The sequence below is a fragment of the Oncorhynchus tshawytscha genome, linkage group LG05 (assembly GCF_018296145.1).
Source record: "Oncorhynchus tshawytscha isolate Ot180627B linkage group LG05, Otsh_v2.0, whole genome shotgun sequence".
NCBI classification, from domain to species: Eukaryota; Metazoa; Chordata; class Actinopteri; order Salmoniformes; family Salmonidae; genus Oncorhynchus; species Oncorhynchus tshawytscha.
In genome coordinates, this window is record NC_056433.1 from 1,957,831 (window position 1) to 1,973,912 (window position 16,082).

At 47.2% G+C, this 16,082-nt stretch overlaps 1 protein-coding gene across 1 annotated transcript in view; it reads right to left on the minus strand.

The window, feature by feature from the left end:
- Nucleotides 1–823: 823 nt before the first annotated feature.
- Nucleotides 824–16,082, minus strand: part of LOC112236142 (intersectin-2-like) — a 43,302-nt gene continuing 28,043 nt past the window's right edge. Inside the window, exons 15-16 of the mRNA XM_042321301.1 lie at nucleotides 3,693–3,876; nucleotides 824–1,829 (exon numbers count right to left, since the gene is read on the minus strand). Of these exons, the coding sequence (XP_042177235.1) occupies nucleotides 3,791–3,876 (86 nt within the window). The 3' untranslated portion in view covers nucleotides 824–1,829; nucleotides 3,693–3,790. The remainder of the gene's footprint in view (nucleotides 1,830–3,692; nucleotides 3,877–16,082) is intronic.

Here is a 16,082-nt window from a genome sequence, read left to right on the forward strand (position 1 = left end):
GAAGCACCTTTGATCGTGGCGAGAACACCAGCTGATTGCATACGAGTGAGTGAGGAACTAACACAACACACCATACAGAAAGAGACAGAGAGCCGTGTCATGTTGCTGGTGACAGTATTGAACCAGTGTGTGTATTAGTGTGACAGCAGAAGATAGTTATAATATAACCTAAACCTAGTTTCTATATGGGCCAGTTTCCCAGGCAAAGATTAAGCCTAGTCCTGGACTAAATGCTGCTTTCAATAGAGAATCTCCATTGAACTTTATTTTTAGTCCAGGACTAGGTTTATCCTGTAGTGTCGGTCCGGATGAGCTACGGTCGGTCCGGATGAGTTGGGGTCGGTCCGGATGAGTTGGGGTCGGTCCGGATGAGTTGGGGTCGGTCCGGATGAGTTGGGGTCGGTCCGGATGAGTTGGGGTCGGTCCAGATGAGTTGGGGTCGGTCCGGATGAGCTGGGGTCGGTCCGGGAGCTGGGGTCGGTCCGGATGAGCTGGGGTCGGTCCGGATGAGCTGGGGTCGGTCCGGATGAGCTGGGGTCGGTCCGGATGAGGTAGGGTCGGTCCGGATGAGGTAGGGTCGGTCCGGATGAGGTAGGGTCGGTCCGGATGAGGTAGGGTCGGTCCGGATGAGGTAGGGTCGGTCCGGATGAGCTGGGGTCGGTCCGGATGAGTTAGGATTGGTCCGATGAGTTAGGATTGGTCCGGATGAGTTAGGATTGGTCCGGATGAGTTAGGATTGGTCTGAATGAGTTAGGATTGGTCCGGATGAGTTAGGATTGGTCTGAATGAGTTAGGATTGGTCCGGATGAGTTAGATTGGTCCGGATGAGTTAGGATTGGTCCGGATGAGTTAGGATTGGTCCGGATGAGTTAGGATTGGTCCGGATGAGTTAGGATTGGTCTGAATGAGTTAGCCACGTTGTGATTACTTTCTAGTCGCTAGTGCATTAGTATGAATGACCCTGTGCATGTAATACATACAGCCATACAGGGGTGTAAAGCCTAATCTTACAAAACAAAATGATTTTTATTTAGTACATATTATGTCCATTGTTGTATACAACATCAAAATACTAGAGTAGCACATCCTCAGAGATTTCTTCTAACACATCTTTCTATTCTAGTCTAAATAAATTCAAACCATGATTTTGACATCATTTCAGAGAAACAGGAGATAATAGTTAACATAGGTCATGTATCTACCACTCTCCCTAGGTAGAGAAGATAAGAACAGCCAGGTAGAGAGAGCAGAGAAATAGGAGAGAACTAGTTATGGTAGAGAAGATAAGAACAGCCAGGTAGAGAGAGCAGAGAAATAGGAGAGAACTAGTTATGGTAGAGAAGATAAGAACAGCCAGGTAGAGAGAGCAGAGAAATAGGAGAGAACTAGTTATGGTAGAGAAGATAAGAACAGCCAGGTAGAGAGAGCAGAGAAATAGGAGAGAACTAGTTATGGTAGAGAAGATAAGAACAGCCAGGTAGAGAGAGCAGAGAAATAGGAGAGAACTAGTTATGGTAGAGAAGATAAGAACAGCCAGGTAGAGAGAGCAGAGAAATAGGAGAGAACTAGTTATGATAGAGGAGAGAACTAGTTATGATAGAGGAGAGAGAACTAGTTATGGTAGAGGAGAGAGAACTATTTATGATAGAGGAGAGAGATCGAGTTATGATAGAGGAGAGAGAGAAATAAAGAGTGAGGATAGACAAGGAAGAAGAGGAAGAGGAGGAGGAGGAAGAGGAGGGTCTCGCTGGCAGATGAAGATGTGAGGCTTCCAGGATTGGCTCAGAGAAGAAGAAGTAAGAAGAGGACAAGGTGCCAGCGTTACTTTCCTACAAAGAGATGCAACGTAGAAGAGGAGAGGGGGAGTGAAAGAGAAGAGGAGAGGGGGAGTGAGAGAGAGGAGGAGAGGTGGATGGAGAGAGAAGAGGAGAGGGTGAGTGAGAGAAGGAGAGGTGGAGTGAGAGAGAAGAGGAGAGGTGGATGGAGAGAGAAGAGGAGAGGGGGAGTGAGAGAGAAGAGGAGAGGTGGAGTGAGAGAGAAGAGGAGGGTGGAGTGAGAGAGAAGAGGAGAGGTGGATAGAGAGAGAAGATGAGAGGTGGATGGAGAGAGAAGAGGAGAGGTGGAGTGAGAGAGAAGAGGAGAGGTGGATGGAGAGAGAAGAGGAGAGGTGGATGGAGAGAGAAGAGGAGAGGTGGATGGAGAGAGAGAGAAGAGGAGAGGGATGGAGAGAGAAGAGGAGAGGGATGGAGAGAGAAGAGGAGAGGTGGATGGAGAGAGAAGAGGAGAGGTGGAGTGAGAGAGAAGAGGAGAGGTGGATGGGAGAGAAGAGGAGAGGTGGATGGAGAGAGAAGAGGAGAGGTGGATGGAGAGAGAGAGAAGAGGAGAGGGATGGAGAGAGAAGAGGAGAGGGATGGAGAGAGAAGAGGAGAGGGGGAGTGAGAGAGAAGAGGAGAGGTGGAGTGAGAGAGAAGAGGAGAGGTGGAGGGAGAGAGAAGAGGAGAGGTGGATGGAGAGAGAAGAGGAGAGGTGGATGGAGAGAGAAGAGGAGAGGTGGTTGAGAGAGAAGAGGAGGATGGAGAGACAAGAGGAGAGGGGGAGAGAGAAGAGGAGGATGGAGGTGGATGGAGAGAGAAGAGGAGAGGGGGAGTGAGAGAGAAGAGGAGAGGGATGGAGGTGGATGGAGAGAGAAGAGGAGAGGGGGATGGAGAGAGAAGAGGAGAGGGATGGAGGTGGGTGGAGAGAGAAGAGGAGAGGGGGATGAGAGAGAAGAGGAGGATGGAGGTGGATGGAGAGAGAAGAGGAGGATGGAGGTGGATGGAGAGAGAAAAGAGGAGGATGGAGGTGGATGGAGAGAGAAGAGGAGGATGGAGGTGGATGGGAGAGAAGAGGAGGATGGAGGTGGATGGAGAGAGAAAAGAGGAGGATGGAGGTGGATGGAGAGAGAAGAGGAGGATGGAGGTGGATGGAGAGAGAAGAGGAGGATGGAGGTGGATGGAGAGAGAAGAGGAGAGGGGGAGAGAGAAGAGAAGAGGTGGAGTGAGAGAGAAGAGGATGGAGGTGAATGGAGAGAGAAGAAGAGAGGGGGAGTGAGAGAAGAGAAGGATGGAGGTGAATGGAGAGAGAAGAGGAGGATGGAGGTGGATGGAGAGAGAAGAGGAGGATGGAGGTGGATGGAGAGAGAAGAGGAGGATGGCGGTGGATGGAGAGAAGAGGAGAGGGATGGAGAGAGAAGAGGAGAGGGGGAGAGAGAAGAGGAGAGATGGATGGAGGTGGATGGAGAGAGAGGGAGAGACAGCAGTCATTAATGAAGTCAATATTCCTATCTGTGAACTTCTCCTAACTAGAAAGACTCATATATCAAATACCTATTAACAATACAAACCTGCTTGGAAACATTTGGTCACTCATTTGAATATGCCTATATAATCCTTCCTGTTTCATTACATGGGGCCTTTATTAAGGCATCAGTGCTCCCTCTTGACGACATCAAAGAATAAAGAGGAGGGGGAGGGGGAAGAGGAGGGGGGGGGGGGGGGAAGAGGAGGGGGAGGGGAGGGGGAAGAGGAGGGGAGGGGGAAGAGGAGGAGGAGGAGGGGGAAGAGGAGGAGGAGGAGGAGGAGGGGGAGGAGGAGGGGACGGAGTAGGAGAGGGAAGAGGAGGAGTGGAAAGAGGAGGAAAAGTTGTAGACTCACATTACTGCCTGGGGTCGGACTCAGTGGTCATGGTGACGTAATTGGTTGGCAACAGCCCCGTGACCCCGTTGACCTCTCCAATCCACCAATCAGCGTTGTCACTGTCCATAACGTTGATCAGCTGACAATTGGAGAAGCTCATCAAGTCCTAATTGGCTGCTGTGAAGTTGTACCTGGCGATGACCTGGCACAATGGGGTCAAGGGGTGGGGTCAGAGATGCAGGAGGAGGAGTTAGGGACATCAGTAAAATAGAAGGGGAAACAATGATTAGAAACTCTGCTTTGTATTCACCCCCCCCCACCCCCCAGGGTACAGAGGGGTTATAGAGGGAATATAGAGGGGTTATAGAGGGAATATAGAGGGGTCATACCCAGGTTAAAGAGGGGTTATAGAGGGGTCACACCCAGGGTACAGAGGGGTTACAGAGCCCTCAGAAAGTATTCACCCCCCCCCCAGGGTACAGAGGGGTTACAGAGCCCTCAGAAAGTATTCACCCCCCAGGGTACAGAGGGGTTACAGAGCCCTCAAAGTATTCACCCCCCCCCCAGGGTACAGAGGGGTTACACACCCCTCAGAAAGTATTCATACCCAGGTTATAGAGGGGTCATACCCAGGTTATAGAGGTGTTATAGAGGTGTTATAGAGGGGTTATAGAGGGGTTACACAACCCTCAGAAGGTATTCACACCCAGGTTATAGAGGAGTCACACCCAGGGTATAGAGGGGTTATAGAGTCCTCAGAAAGTATTCATACCCAGGTTATAGAGGGGTCACACCCAGGTTATAGAGGGGTCATACCCAGGTTATAGAGGGGTTATAGAGCCCTCAGAAAGTATTCATACCCAGGTTATAGAGGGGTTATAGAGCCCTCAGAAAGTATTCATACCCAGGTTATAGAGGGGTCACACCCAGGTTATAGAGGGGTCACACCCAGGTTATAGAGGGGTCACACCCAGGTTATAGAGGGGTTATAGAGCCCTCAGAAAGTATTCATACCCAGGTTATAGAGGGGTCACACCCAGGTTATAGAGGGGTCACACCCAGGTTATAGAGGGGGGTTAGAAAGTATTCACACCCAGGTTATAGAGGGGTCACACCCAGGTTATAGACCCCTCAGTTATAGAGGGGTCATACCCAGGTTATAGAGGGGTCATACCCAGGTTATAGAGGGGTCACACCCAGGTTATAGAGGGGTCACACCCAGGTTATAGAGGGGTCACACCCAGGTTATAGAGGGGTTATAGAGGGGTTACAGAGGGATTATAGAGGGGTTATAGAGGGGTTATAGAGGCGTTATAGAGGGGTCACACCCAGGTTATAGAGGGGTCATACTCAGGTTATAGAGGGGTTATAGAGGGATTATAGAGATGTTATAGAGGAGTTATAGAGGGGTTATAGAGGGGTTATAGAGGGGTCACACCCAGGTTATAGAGGGGTTATAGAGCCCTCAGAAAGTATTCATGCTAAGGTTATAGAGGGGTCATACTCAAGTTATAGAGGGGTTATAGAGGGGTTACATAGGGATTATAGAGGGGTTATAGAGGGGTCACAGAGCCCTCAGAAAGTATTCATACCCATGTTATAGAGGGGTAATACCCAGGTTATAGAGGGGTCACACCCAGGTTATAGAGGGGTTATAGAGCCCTCAGAAAGTATTCATACCCAGGTTATAGGGGGGTCACACTCAGGTTATAGAGGGGTTACAGAGCCCTCAGAAAGTATTCATTCCCAGGTTATAGAGGGGTTATAGAGGGGTCACCCCCAGGTTATAGAGGGGTCAGACCCAGGGTACAGAGGGGTTACACCCAGGTTAAAGAGGGGTTATAGAGGGGTCACACCCAGGTTATAGAGGGGTTATAGAGGAGTCACACCCAGGTTATAGAGGGGTCACACCCAGGTTATAGAGGGGTCACACCCAGGTTATAGAGGGGTCAGACCCAGGGTACAGAGGGGTTACCCAGGTTAAAGAGGGGTTATAGAGGGGTCACACCCAGGTTATAGAGGGGTTACAGAGTCACACCCAGGTTATAGAGGGGTCACACCCAGGTTATAGAGGGGTCACACCCAGGTTATAGAGGGGTCACACCCAGGTTATAGAGGGGTCACACCCAGGTTATAGAGGGGTATAGAGGGGTCCCCCAGGTTATAGAGGGGTCACACCCAGGTTATAGAGGAGTCACACCCAGGTTATAGGGGGTCACACCCAGGTTATAGAGGGGTCAGAGCCCAGGTTATAGAGGGGTCACACTCATGTTATAGAGGGGTCACACCCAGGTTATAGAGGGTCACACCCAGGTTCACCCAGGTTATAGAGGGTCACACCCAGGTTATAGAGGGGTCACACCCAGGTTATAGAGGGGTCACACAGGGGTCACACCCAGGTTATAGAGGGTCACACCCAGGTTATAGAGGGGTAACACCCAGGTTAAGAGGGGTCACACCCAGGTTATAGAGGGGTCACACCCAGGTTATAGAGGGGTCACACCCAGGTTATAGAGGGTCACACCCAGGTTATAGAGGGGTCACACCCAGGTTATAGAGGGGTCACACCCAGGTTATAGAGGGGTCACACCCAGGTTATAGAGGGGTCACACCCAGGTTATAGAGGGGTCACACCCAGGTTATAGAGGGGTCACACCCAGGTTATAGAGGGGTCACACCCAGGTTATAGAGGGGTCACACCCAGGTTATAGAGGGGTCACACCCAGGTTATAGAGGGGTCACACCCAGGTTATAGAGGGGTCACACACCATGATTTTAGAAATGTTTACAAATTAATTCAAAATGAAAAGCTGAGTCAATAAATATTCAACTCCTTTGTTATGACAAGCTTCAATAAGCCCAGAAGTAAACATTTGCTTAACAAGTCACATAATAAGTTGTATGGAATTGGTAGATGAGTGAAACAAAAATGAATACATTGAATACTCCTTTGATCCTGGTGAAGTTATTAATTACACTGGATGGTGTATCAATACACCCAGTCACTACGAAGATACAGGCGTCCTTCCTAATTCAGTTGCCGGAGAAGAAGGAAACTGCTCAGGGATTTCACATTGAGGCCGATAGTATCTTTAAAACAGTTACAGAGTTTAATGGCTGAGATAGGAGAAAACTGAGGATGGATCAACAACATTGTAGTTACTCCACAATACTGACCTAAATGACAGAGTGAAAAGAAGGAAGCCTGTACAGAACAAAAATATTATTTTTGCAATAAGTCACAAAAAGAAATTAACTTTGTCCTGAATACAAAGCTACATTTGGGGCGAATCCAACACAACCCATTACTGAGCACCACTCTTTATGTTTTCAAGCTGGTGGCTCCATCTTGTTATGGGTATGATTGTCATCGGCAAGGACTAGAGAGTTTTTTAGGATGAAAAGAAACGGAATAGAGCAAAGCACAGGCACAATCCTAGACGAAAACCTGGTTCAGTCTATTTTCCACAAGACACTAGGAGACAAATGCACCTTTAAGCAGGACAATAACCTAAAACACGAGGCCAAATATACACTGGAGTTGTTTAACAAGACTGCATTGAATTGTCCTGAGTGGCCTAATTATGGTTTTGACTTAAATCTACTTAAATCTATGGCAAAACTTGAAAACGGCTGTCTAGCAATGATCAACAATCAACTTGACAGAGCCTGAAGAATTTTAAACATGTGCAAATATTGCACAATCCAGGTGTGGAAAGCTCTTTTACCCAGAAAGACTCACCACTGTAATCGCTGCCAAAGGTGATTCTAACATGTATTGACTCAGGGGTGTGAATACTTATGGAAATGTGATCTTTGTACAGTATATTTCATTCTCAATCATTTCTAAAAACATGTTTTCACTTTGTCATTATTGGGTATTGTGTGTAGATGGGTGATAATTGATATTTATTTCTTAGATTTTGAATGCAGGAATAAGTCGAGGAATATGAATACATTCTGAAGGCACTGTAACTGGACCCCAAAGAGTAGCTGCTGCCTTGGCAGGAACTAATGGGTATCCATAATAAACCCCAGGAAGAGTAGCTGCTGCCTTGGCAGGAACTAATGGGGATCCATAATAAACCCCAGGAAGAGTAGCTGCTGCCTCGGCAGGAACTAACGGGGATCCATAATAAACCCCAGGAAGAGTAGCTGCTGCCTTGGCAGGAACTAATGGGGATCCATAATAAACCCCAGGAAGAGTAGCTGCTGCCTTGGCAGGAACTAATGGGGATCCATAATAAACCCCAGGAAGAGTAGCTGCTGCCTTGGCAGGAACTAATGGGGATCCATAATAAACCCCAGGAAGAGTAGTATAGCTGCCTTGGCAGGAACTAATGGGGATCCAGGTTATAAACCCCAGTGAAGAGTAGCTGCTGCCTTGGCAGGAGGTTAATGGGGATCCAGTGTATAAACCCCAGGAAGAGTAGCTGCTGCCTCGGCAGTGAACTAATGGGGATCCAGGTTATAAACCCCAGGAAGAGGGGTAGCTGCTGCCTTGTGCAGGAACTAATGGGGATCCAGGTTAATAAACCCCAGGAAGAGTAGCTGCTGCCTTGGCAGGAGGTTAATGGGGATCCATAATAAACCCCAGGAAGAGTAGCTATAGCTGCCTTGGCAGGCTATATAGGGATCCACTAATGGGGATCCAGTAAAGAGGGTTATAGAGGCTTTATAGTGTATAGAGGGGTATAGTGGGGTATAGAGGTTATAGAGGCTATATAGTGTATAGAGGGGTATAGAAGGATATAGTAGGTATAGAGGTTATATAGACTATATAGGTTATAGTGGGGTATAGAAGGATATAGTGGGTTTAGAGGGGTATAGAGGTTATGTAGGCTATATAGGGTATAGTGGGTTTAGTGGGTTTAGTGGGTATAGAGGAGTATAGTGGGGTATAGAGGTCATATAGTCTATATAGGGTATAGTGGGTATAGTGGGTATAGTGGGGTGTAGCGAGTATAGAGGTTATATAGTCTATATAGGGTATAGTGAGTAAAGAGGGTATAGAGGTTATGTAGGCTATATAGGGTATAGTGGGTATAGAGGAGTATAGTGGGGTATAGAAGGATATAGTGGGTTTAGAGGGGTATAGAGGTTATATAGTCTATATAGGGTATAGTGGGTATAGAGGAGTATAGTGGGTATAGAAGGATATAGTGGGTTTAGAGGGGTATAGAGGTTATATAGTCTATATAGGGTATAGTGGGTATAGAGGAGTATAGTGGGTATAGAAGGATATAGTGGGTTTAGAGGGGTATAGAGGTTATATAGTCTATATAGGGTATAGTGGGTATAGAGGAGTATAGTGGGTATAGAAGGATATAGTGGGTTTAGAGGGGTATAGAGGTTATATAGTCTATATAGGGTATAGTGGGTATAGAGGGTATAGTGGGTATAGAAGGATATAGTGGGTTTAGAGGGGTATAGAGGTTATATAGTGGGTATAGTGGGTATAGAGGAGTATAGTGGGGTATAGAAGGATATAGTGGGTTTAGAGGGGTATAGAGGTTATATAGTCTATATAGGGTATAGTGGGTATAGAGGAGTATAGTGGGTATAGAAGGATATAGTGGGTTTAGAGGGGTATAGAGGTTATGTAGGCTATATAGGGTATAGTGGGTTTAGTGGGTATAGAGGAGTATAGTGGGTATAGAGGAGTATAGTGGGTTTAGTGGGTATAGAGGAGTATAGTGGGTATAGAGGAGTATAGTGGGTATAGAGGAGTATAGTGGGGTATAGTGGCTATATAGGGTATAGTGGGCATAGAGGAGTATAGTTGGTATAGAAGGATATAGTGGGTTTAGAGGGGTATAGAGGTTATGTAGGCTATATAGGGATTAGTGGGTATAGAGGAGTATAATGGGGTATAGTGGGCATAGTGGGGTGTAGTGAGTATAGAGGTTATATAGTCTATATAGGGTATAGTGGGTTTAGTGGGTATAGAGGAGTATAGTGGGGTATAGAAGGATATAGTGGGTTTAGAGGGGTATAGAGGTTATGTAGGCTATATAGGGTATAGTGGGTTTAGTGGGTATAGAGGAGTATAGTGGGGTATAGAAGGATATAGTGGGTTTAGAGGGGTATAGAGGTTATGTAGGCTATATAGGGTATAGTGGGTATAGAGGAGTATAGTGGGGTATAGAAGGATAGATTTCAAGTTTTCATAACAATCGGAAATCTGTATTTTTGCACGATTTTAACGATTTTTTTTTACACCTTCATTTGACCTTTATTTAACTAGGCAAGTCAGTTAAGAACACATTCTTATTTTCAATGACGGCCTAGGAACAGTGGGTTAACTGGTCTAGGAACAGTGGGTTAACTGGTCTAGGAACAGTGGGTTAACTGGTCTAGGAACAGTGGGTTAACTGGTCTAGGAACAGTGGGTTAACTGGTCTAGGAACAGTGGGTTAACTGGTCTAGGAACAGTGGGTTAACTGGTCTAGGAACAGTGGGTTAACTGGTCTAGGAACGGTGGGTTAACTGATCTAGGAACGGTGGGTTAACTGGTCTAGGAACAGTGGGTTAACTGGTCTAGGAACAGTGGGTTAACTGGTCTAGGAACGGTGGGTTAACTGGTCTAGGAACAGTGGGTTAACTGGTCTAGGAACGGTGGGTTAACTGGTCTAGGAACGGTGGGTTAACTGGTCTAGGAACGGTGGGTTAACTGGTCTAGGAACAGTGGGTTAACTGGTCTAGGAACAGTGGGTTAACTGGTCTAGGAACAGTGGGTTAACTGGTCTAGGAACAGTGGGTTAACTGGTCTAGGAACAGTGGGTTAACTGGTCTAGGAACGGTGGGTTAACTGGTCTAGGAACAGTGGGTTAACTGGTCTAGGAACGGTGGGTTAACTGGTCTAGGAACAGTGGATTAACTGGTCTAGGAACGGTGGGTTAACTGGTCTAGGAACAGTGGGTTAACTGGTCTAGGAACAGTGGGTTAACTGGTCTAGGAACAGTGGGTTAACTGGTCTAGGAACAGTGGGTTAACTGGTCTAGGAACAGTGGGTTAACTGGTCTAGGAACAGTGGGTTAACTGGTCTAGGAACGGTGGGTTAACTGGTCTAGGAACGGTGGGTTAACTGGTCTAGGAACGGTGGGTTAACTGGTCTAGGAACAGTGGGTTAACTGGTCTAGGAACGGTGGGTTAACTGGTCTAGGAACGGTGGGTTAACTGGTCTAGGAACGGTGGGTTAACTGGTCTAGGAACGGTGGGTTAACTGGTCTAGGAACAGTGGGTTAACTGGTCTAGGAACAGTGGGTTAACTGGTCTAGGAACAGTGGGTTAACTGGTCTAGGAACAGTGGATTAACTGGTCTAGGAACGGTGGGTTAACTGGTCTAGGAACAGTGGGTTAACTGGTCTAGGAACAGTGGGTTAACTGGTCTAGGAACGGTGGGTTAACTGGTCTAGGAACAGTGGATTAACTGGTCTAGGAACGGTGGGTTAACTGGTCTAGGAACAGTGGGTTAACTGGTCTAGGAACGGTGGGTTAACTGGTCTAGGAACAGTGGATTAACTGGTCTAGGAACGGTGGGTTAACTGGTCTAGGAACAGTGGGTTAACTGGTCTAGGAACAGTGGGTTAACTGGTCTAGGAACGGTGGGTTAACTGGTCTAGGAACAGTGGGTTAACTGGTCTAGGAACGGTGGGTTAACTGGTCTAGGAACAGTGGGTTAACTGGTCTAGGAACAGTGGGTTAACTGGTCTAGGAACGGTGGGTTAACTGGTCTAGGAACGGTGGGTTAACTGGTCTAGGAACGGTGGGTTAACTGGTCTAGGAACAGTGGATTAACTGGTCTAGGAACAGTGGGTTAACTGGTCTAGGAACAGTGGGTTAACTGGTCTAGGAACAGTGGGTTAACTGGTCTAGGAACAGTGGATTAACTGGTCTAGGAACAGTGGATTAACTGGTCGAGGAACAGTGGGTTAACTGGTCTAGGAACAGTGGGTTAACTGGTCTAGGAACGGTGGGTTAACTGGTCTAGGAACAGTGGGTTAACTGGTCTAGGAACAGTGGGTTAACTGGTCTAGGAACAGTGGGTTAACTGGTCTAGGAACGGTGGGTTAACTGGTCTAGGAACGGTGGGTTAACTGGTCTAGGAACAGTGGGTTAACTGGTCTAGGAACAGTGGGTTAACTGGTCTAGGAACAGTGGATTAACTGGTCTAGGAACGGTGGGTTAACTGGTCTAGGAACAGTGGGTTAACTGGTCTAGGAACAGTGGGTTAACTGGTCTAGGAACAGTGGGTTAACTGGTCTAGGAACAGTGGGTTAACTGGTCTAGGAACGGTGGGTTAACTGGTCTAGGAACAGTGGGTTAACTGGTCTAGGAACAGTGGGTTAACTGGTCTAGGAACAGTGGGTTAACTGGTCTAGGAACAGTGGGTTAACTGGTCTAGGAACAGTGGGTTAACTGGTCTAGGAACAGTGGGTTAACTGGTCTAGGAACAGTGGGTTAACTGGTCTAGGAACAGTGGGTTAACTGGTCTAGGAACAGTGGGTTAACTGGTCTAGGAACAGTGGGTTAACTGGTCTAGGAACATTGGGTTAACTGGTCTAGGAACAGTGGGTTAACTGGTCTAGGAACAGTGGGTTAACTGGTCTAGGAATGGTGGGTTAACTGGTCTAGGAACGGTGGGTTAACTGGTCTAGGAACAGTGGGTTAACTGGTCTAGGAACGGTGGGTTAACTGGTCTAGGAACAGTGGGTTAACTGGTCTAGGAACGGTGGGTTAACTGGTCTAGGAACAGTGGATTAACTGGTCTAGGAACGGTGGGTTAACTGGTCTAGGAACAGTGGATTAACTGGTCTAGGAACGGTGGGTTAACTGGTCTAGGAACAGTGGGTTAACTGGTCTAGGAACAGTGGGTTAACTGGTCTAGGAATGGTGGGTTAACTGGTCTAGGAACAGTGGATTAACTGGTCTAGGAACGGTGGGTTAACTGGTCTAGGAACAGTGGGTTAACTGGTCTAGGAACAGTGGGTTAACTGGTCTAGGAACAGTGGGTTAACTGGTCTAGGAACAGTGGGTTAACTGGTCTAGGAACAGTGGGTTAACTGGTCTAGGAACAGTGGATTAACTGGTCTAGGAACAGTGGGTTAACTGGTCTAGGAACAGTGGGTTAACTGGTCTAGGAACGGTGGGTTAACTGGTCTAGGAACGGTGGGTTAACTGGTCTAGGAACAGTGGGTTAACTGGTCTAGGAACAGTGGGTTAACTGGTCTAGGAACAGTGGGTTAACTGGTCTAGGAACAGTGGGTTAACTGGTCTAGGAACAGTGGGTTAACTGGTCTAGGAACAGTGGGTTAACTGGTCTAGGAACAGTGGGTTAACTGGTCTAGGAACAGTGGGTTAACTGGTCTAGGAACAGTGGGTTAACTGGTCTAGGAACGGTGGGTTAACTGGTCTAGGAACAGTGGATTAACTGGTCTAGGAACGGTGGGTTAACTGGTCTAGGAACAGTGGATTAACTGGTCTAGGAACGGTGGGTTAACTGGTCTAGGAACAGTGGGTTAACTGGTCTAGGAACAGTGGGTTAACTGGTCTAGGAACGGTGGGTTAACTGGTCTAGGAACAGTGGATTAACTGGTCTAGGAACGGTGGGTTAACTGGTCTAGGAACGGTGGGTTAACTGGTCTAGGAACGGTGGGTTAACTGGTCTAGGAACAGTGGGTTAACTGGTCTAGGAACAGTGGGTTAACTGGTCTAGGAACAGTGGGTTAACTGGTCTAGGAACAGTGGATTAACTGGTCTAGGAACGGTGGGTTAACTGGTCTAGGAACAGTGGGTTAACTGGTCTAGGAACAGTGGGTTAACTGGTCTAGGAACAGTGGGTTAACTGGTCTAGGAACAGTGGATTAACTGGTCTAGGAACAGTGGGTTAACTGGTCTAGGAACGGTGGGTTAACTGGTCTAGGAACAGTGGGTTAACTGGTCTAGGAACAGTGGGTTAACTGGTCTAGGAACAGTGGGTTAACTGGTCTAGGAACAGTGGGTTAACTGGTCTAGGAACAGTGGGTTAACTGGTCTAGGAACAGTGGGTTAACTGGTCTAGGAACAGTGGGTTAACTGGTCTAGGAACGGTGGGTTAACTGCCTCGTTCAGGGCAGCAGAACGACATATTTTCACCTTGTCAGCTCAGGTATCCAATCTTGCAACCTTACAGTTAAACTAGTCCAACGCAATAACAACCTGCCTCTCTCTCATTGTACTCCACAAGGAGACTACCTGTTACGCGAATGCAGTAAGCCAAGGTAAGTTGCTAGCTAGCATTAAACTTATCTTATAAAAAACAATCATAATCACTAGTTAACTACACATGGTTGATGATATTACTAGATATTATCTAGCGTGTCCTGCGTTGCATATAATCTGACTGAGCATACAAGTATCTAAGTATCTGACTGAGCGGTGGTAGGCAGAAGAAGGCGCGTAAACATTCATTCAAACAGCACTTTCGTGCGTTTTGCCAGCAGCTCTTTATTGTGCGTCAACGATTGCGCTGTTTATGACTTCAAGCCAATCAACTCCTGAGATGAGGCTGGTGTAACTGAAGTGAAATGGCTAGCTAGTTAGCGCGCGTTAATAGCGTTTCAAATGTCACTCGCTCTGAGCCTTCTTGTAGTTGTTCCCCTTGCTCTGCATGGGTAACGCTGATGGTGGCTGTTGTCGTTGTGTTGCTGGCTCGAGCCCAGGGAGGAGCGAGGAGAGGGACGGAAGCTATACTGTTACACTGGCAATACTAAAGTGCCGATAAGAACATCTAATAGTCAAAGGTTAATGAAATACCTTTGGAGGGAAATAGAGGGAAATAGTCCTATAATAAATTTGCAATGGAAGAAAGTGCAAAGTAGAAATATAAATAATGGGGTGCAAAGGAGCAAAATAAATAAATAAATACAGTAGGGGAAGAGGTAGTTGTTTGGGCTAAATTATAGGTGGGCTATGTACAGGTGCAGTAATCTGTGAGCTGCTCTGACAGTTGGTGCTTAAAGCTAGTGAGGGAGATAAGTGTTTCCAGTTTCAGAGATTTTTGTAGTTCGTTCCAGTCATTGGCAGCAGAGAACTGGAAGGAGAGCCGGCCAAAGGAAGAATTGGTTTTGCAGGTGACCAGAGATATACCTGCTGGAGTGCGTGCAACAGGTGGGTGAGGCTGTGGTGACCAGCGAGCTGAGATAAGGGGGACTTTACCTAGCAGGGTCTTGTAGATGACATGGAGCCAGTGGGTTTGGCGACGAGTATGAAGCGAGGGCCAGCCAACGAGAGCGTACAGGTCGCAGTGCTGGGTGATATAAGGGGCTTTGGTAACAAAACGGATGGCACTGTGATAGACTGCATCCAATTTGCTGAGTAGGGTATTGGAGGCTATTTTGTAAATGACATCGCCGAAGTCGAGGGTCGGTAGGATAGTCAGTTTTACAAGGGTATGTTTGGCAGCATGAGTGAAGGATGCTTTGTTGCGAAATAGGAAGCAAATTCTAGATTTAACTTTGGATTGGAGATGTTTGATGTGAGTCTGGAAGGAGAGTTTACAGTCTAACCAGACACCTAGGTATTTGTAAGTCAGAACAGTCCAGAGTAGTGATGCTGGACGGGCAGGCAGGTGCAGGCAGCGATCGGTTGAAGAGCATGAATTTAGTTTTACTAGAGTTTAAGAGCAATTGGAGGTCATGGAAGGAGAGTTGTATGGCATTGAAGCTCTTCTGGAGGTTTGTTTACACAGTGTCCAAAGAAGGGCCAGAAGTATACAGAATGGTGTCGTCTGCGTAGAGGTGGATCAGAGACTCACCAGCAGCAAGAGTGACATCATTGATGTATACAGAGAAGAGAGTCGGTCCAAGAATTGAACCCTGTGGCACCCCCATAGAGACTGCCAGAGGCCCAGACAACAGACCCTCCGATTTGACACACTGAACTCTATCTGAGAAGTAGTTGGTAAACCAGGCGAGGCAGTCATTTGAGAAACCAAGGCTATCGAGTTTGCCGATGAGGATGTGGTGATTGACAGAATCGAAAGCCTTGAACAGGTCGATGAAGACGGCTGCACAGTACTGTCTTTTATTGATGGCGGTTATGATATCGTTTAGGACCTTGAGCGTGGCTGAGGTGCACCCATGACCAGCTCTGAAACCAGATTGCATAGCGGAGAAGGTATGGTGGGATTCAAAATTGTCGATAATCTGTTTGTTCACTTGGCTTTCGAAGACCTTAAAAAGGCAGGGTAGGATAGATATAGGTCAGTAGCAGTTTGGGTCTAGAGTGTCTCCCCCTTTGAAGATTGGGATGACCGCAGCTGCTTTCCAATCTTTGGGAATCTCAGACGATACGAAAGAGAGGTTGAACAGGCTCGTAATAGGGATTGGAACAATTTTGGCAGATAGTTTTAGAAAGAGAGGGTCC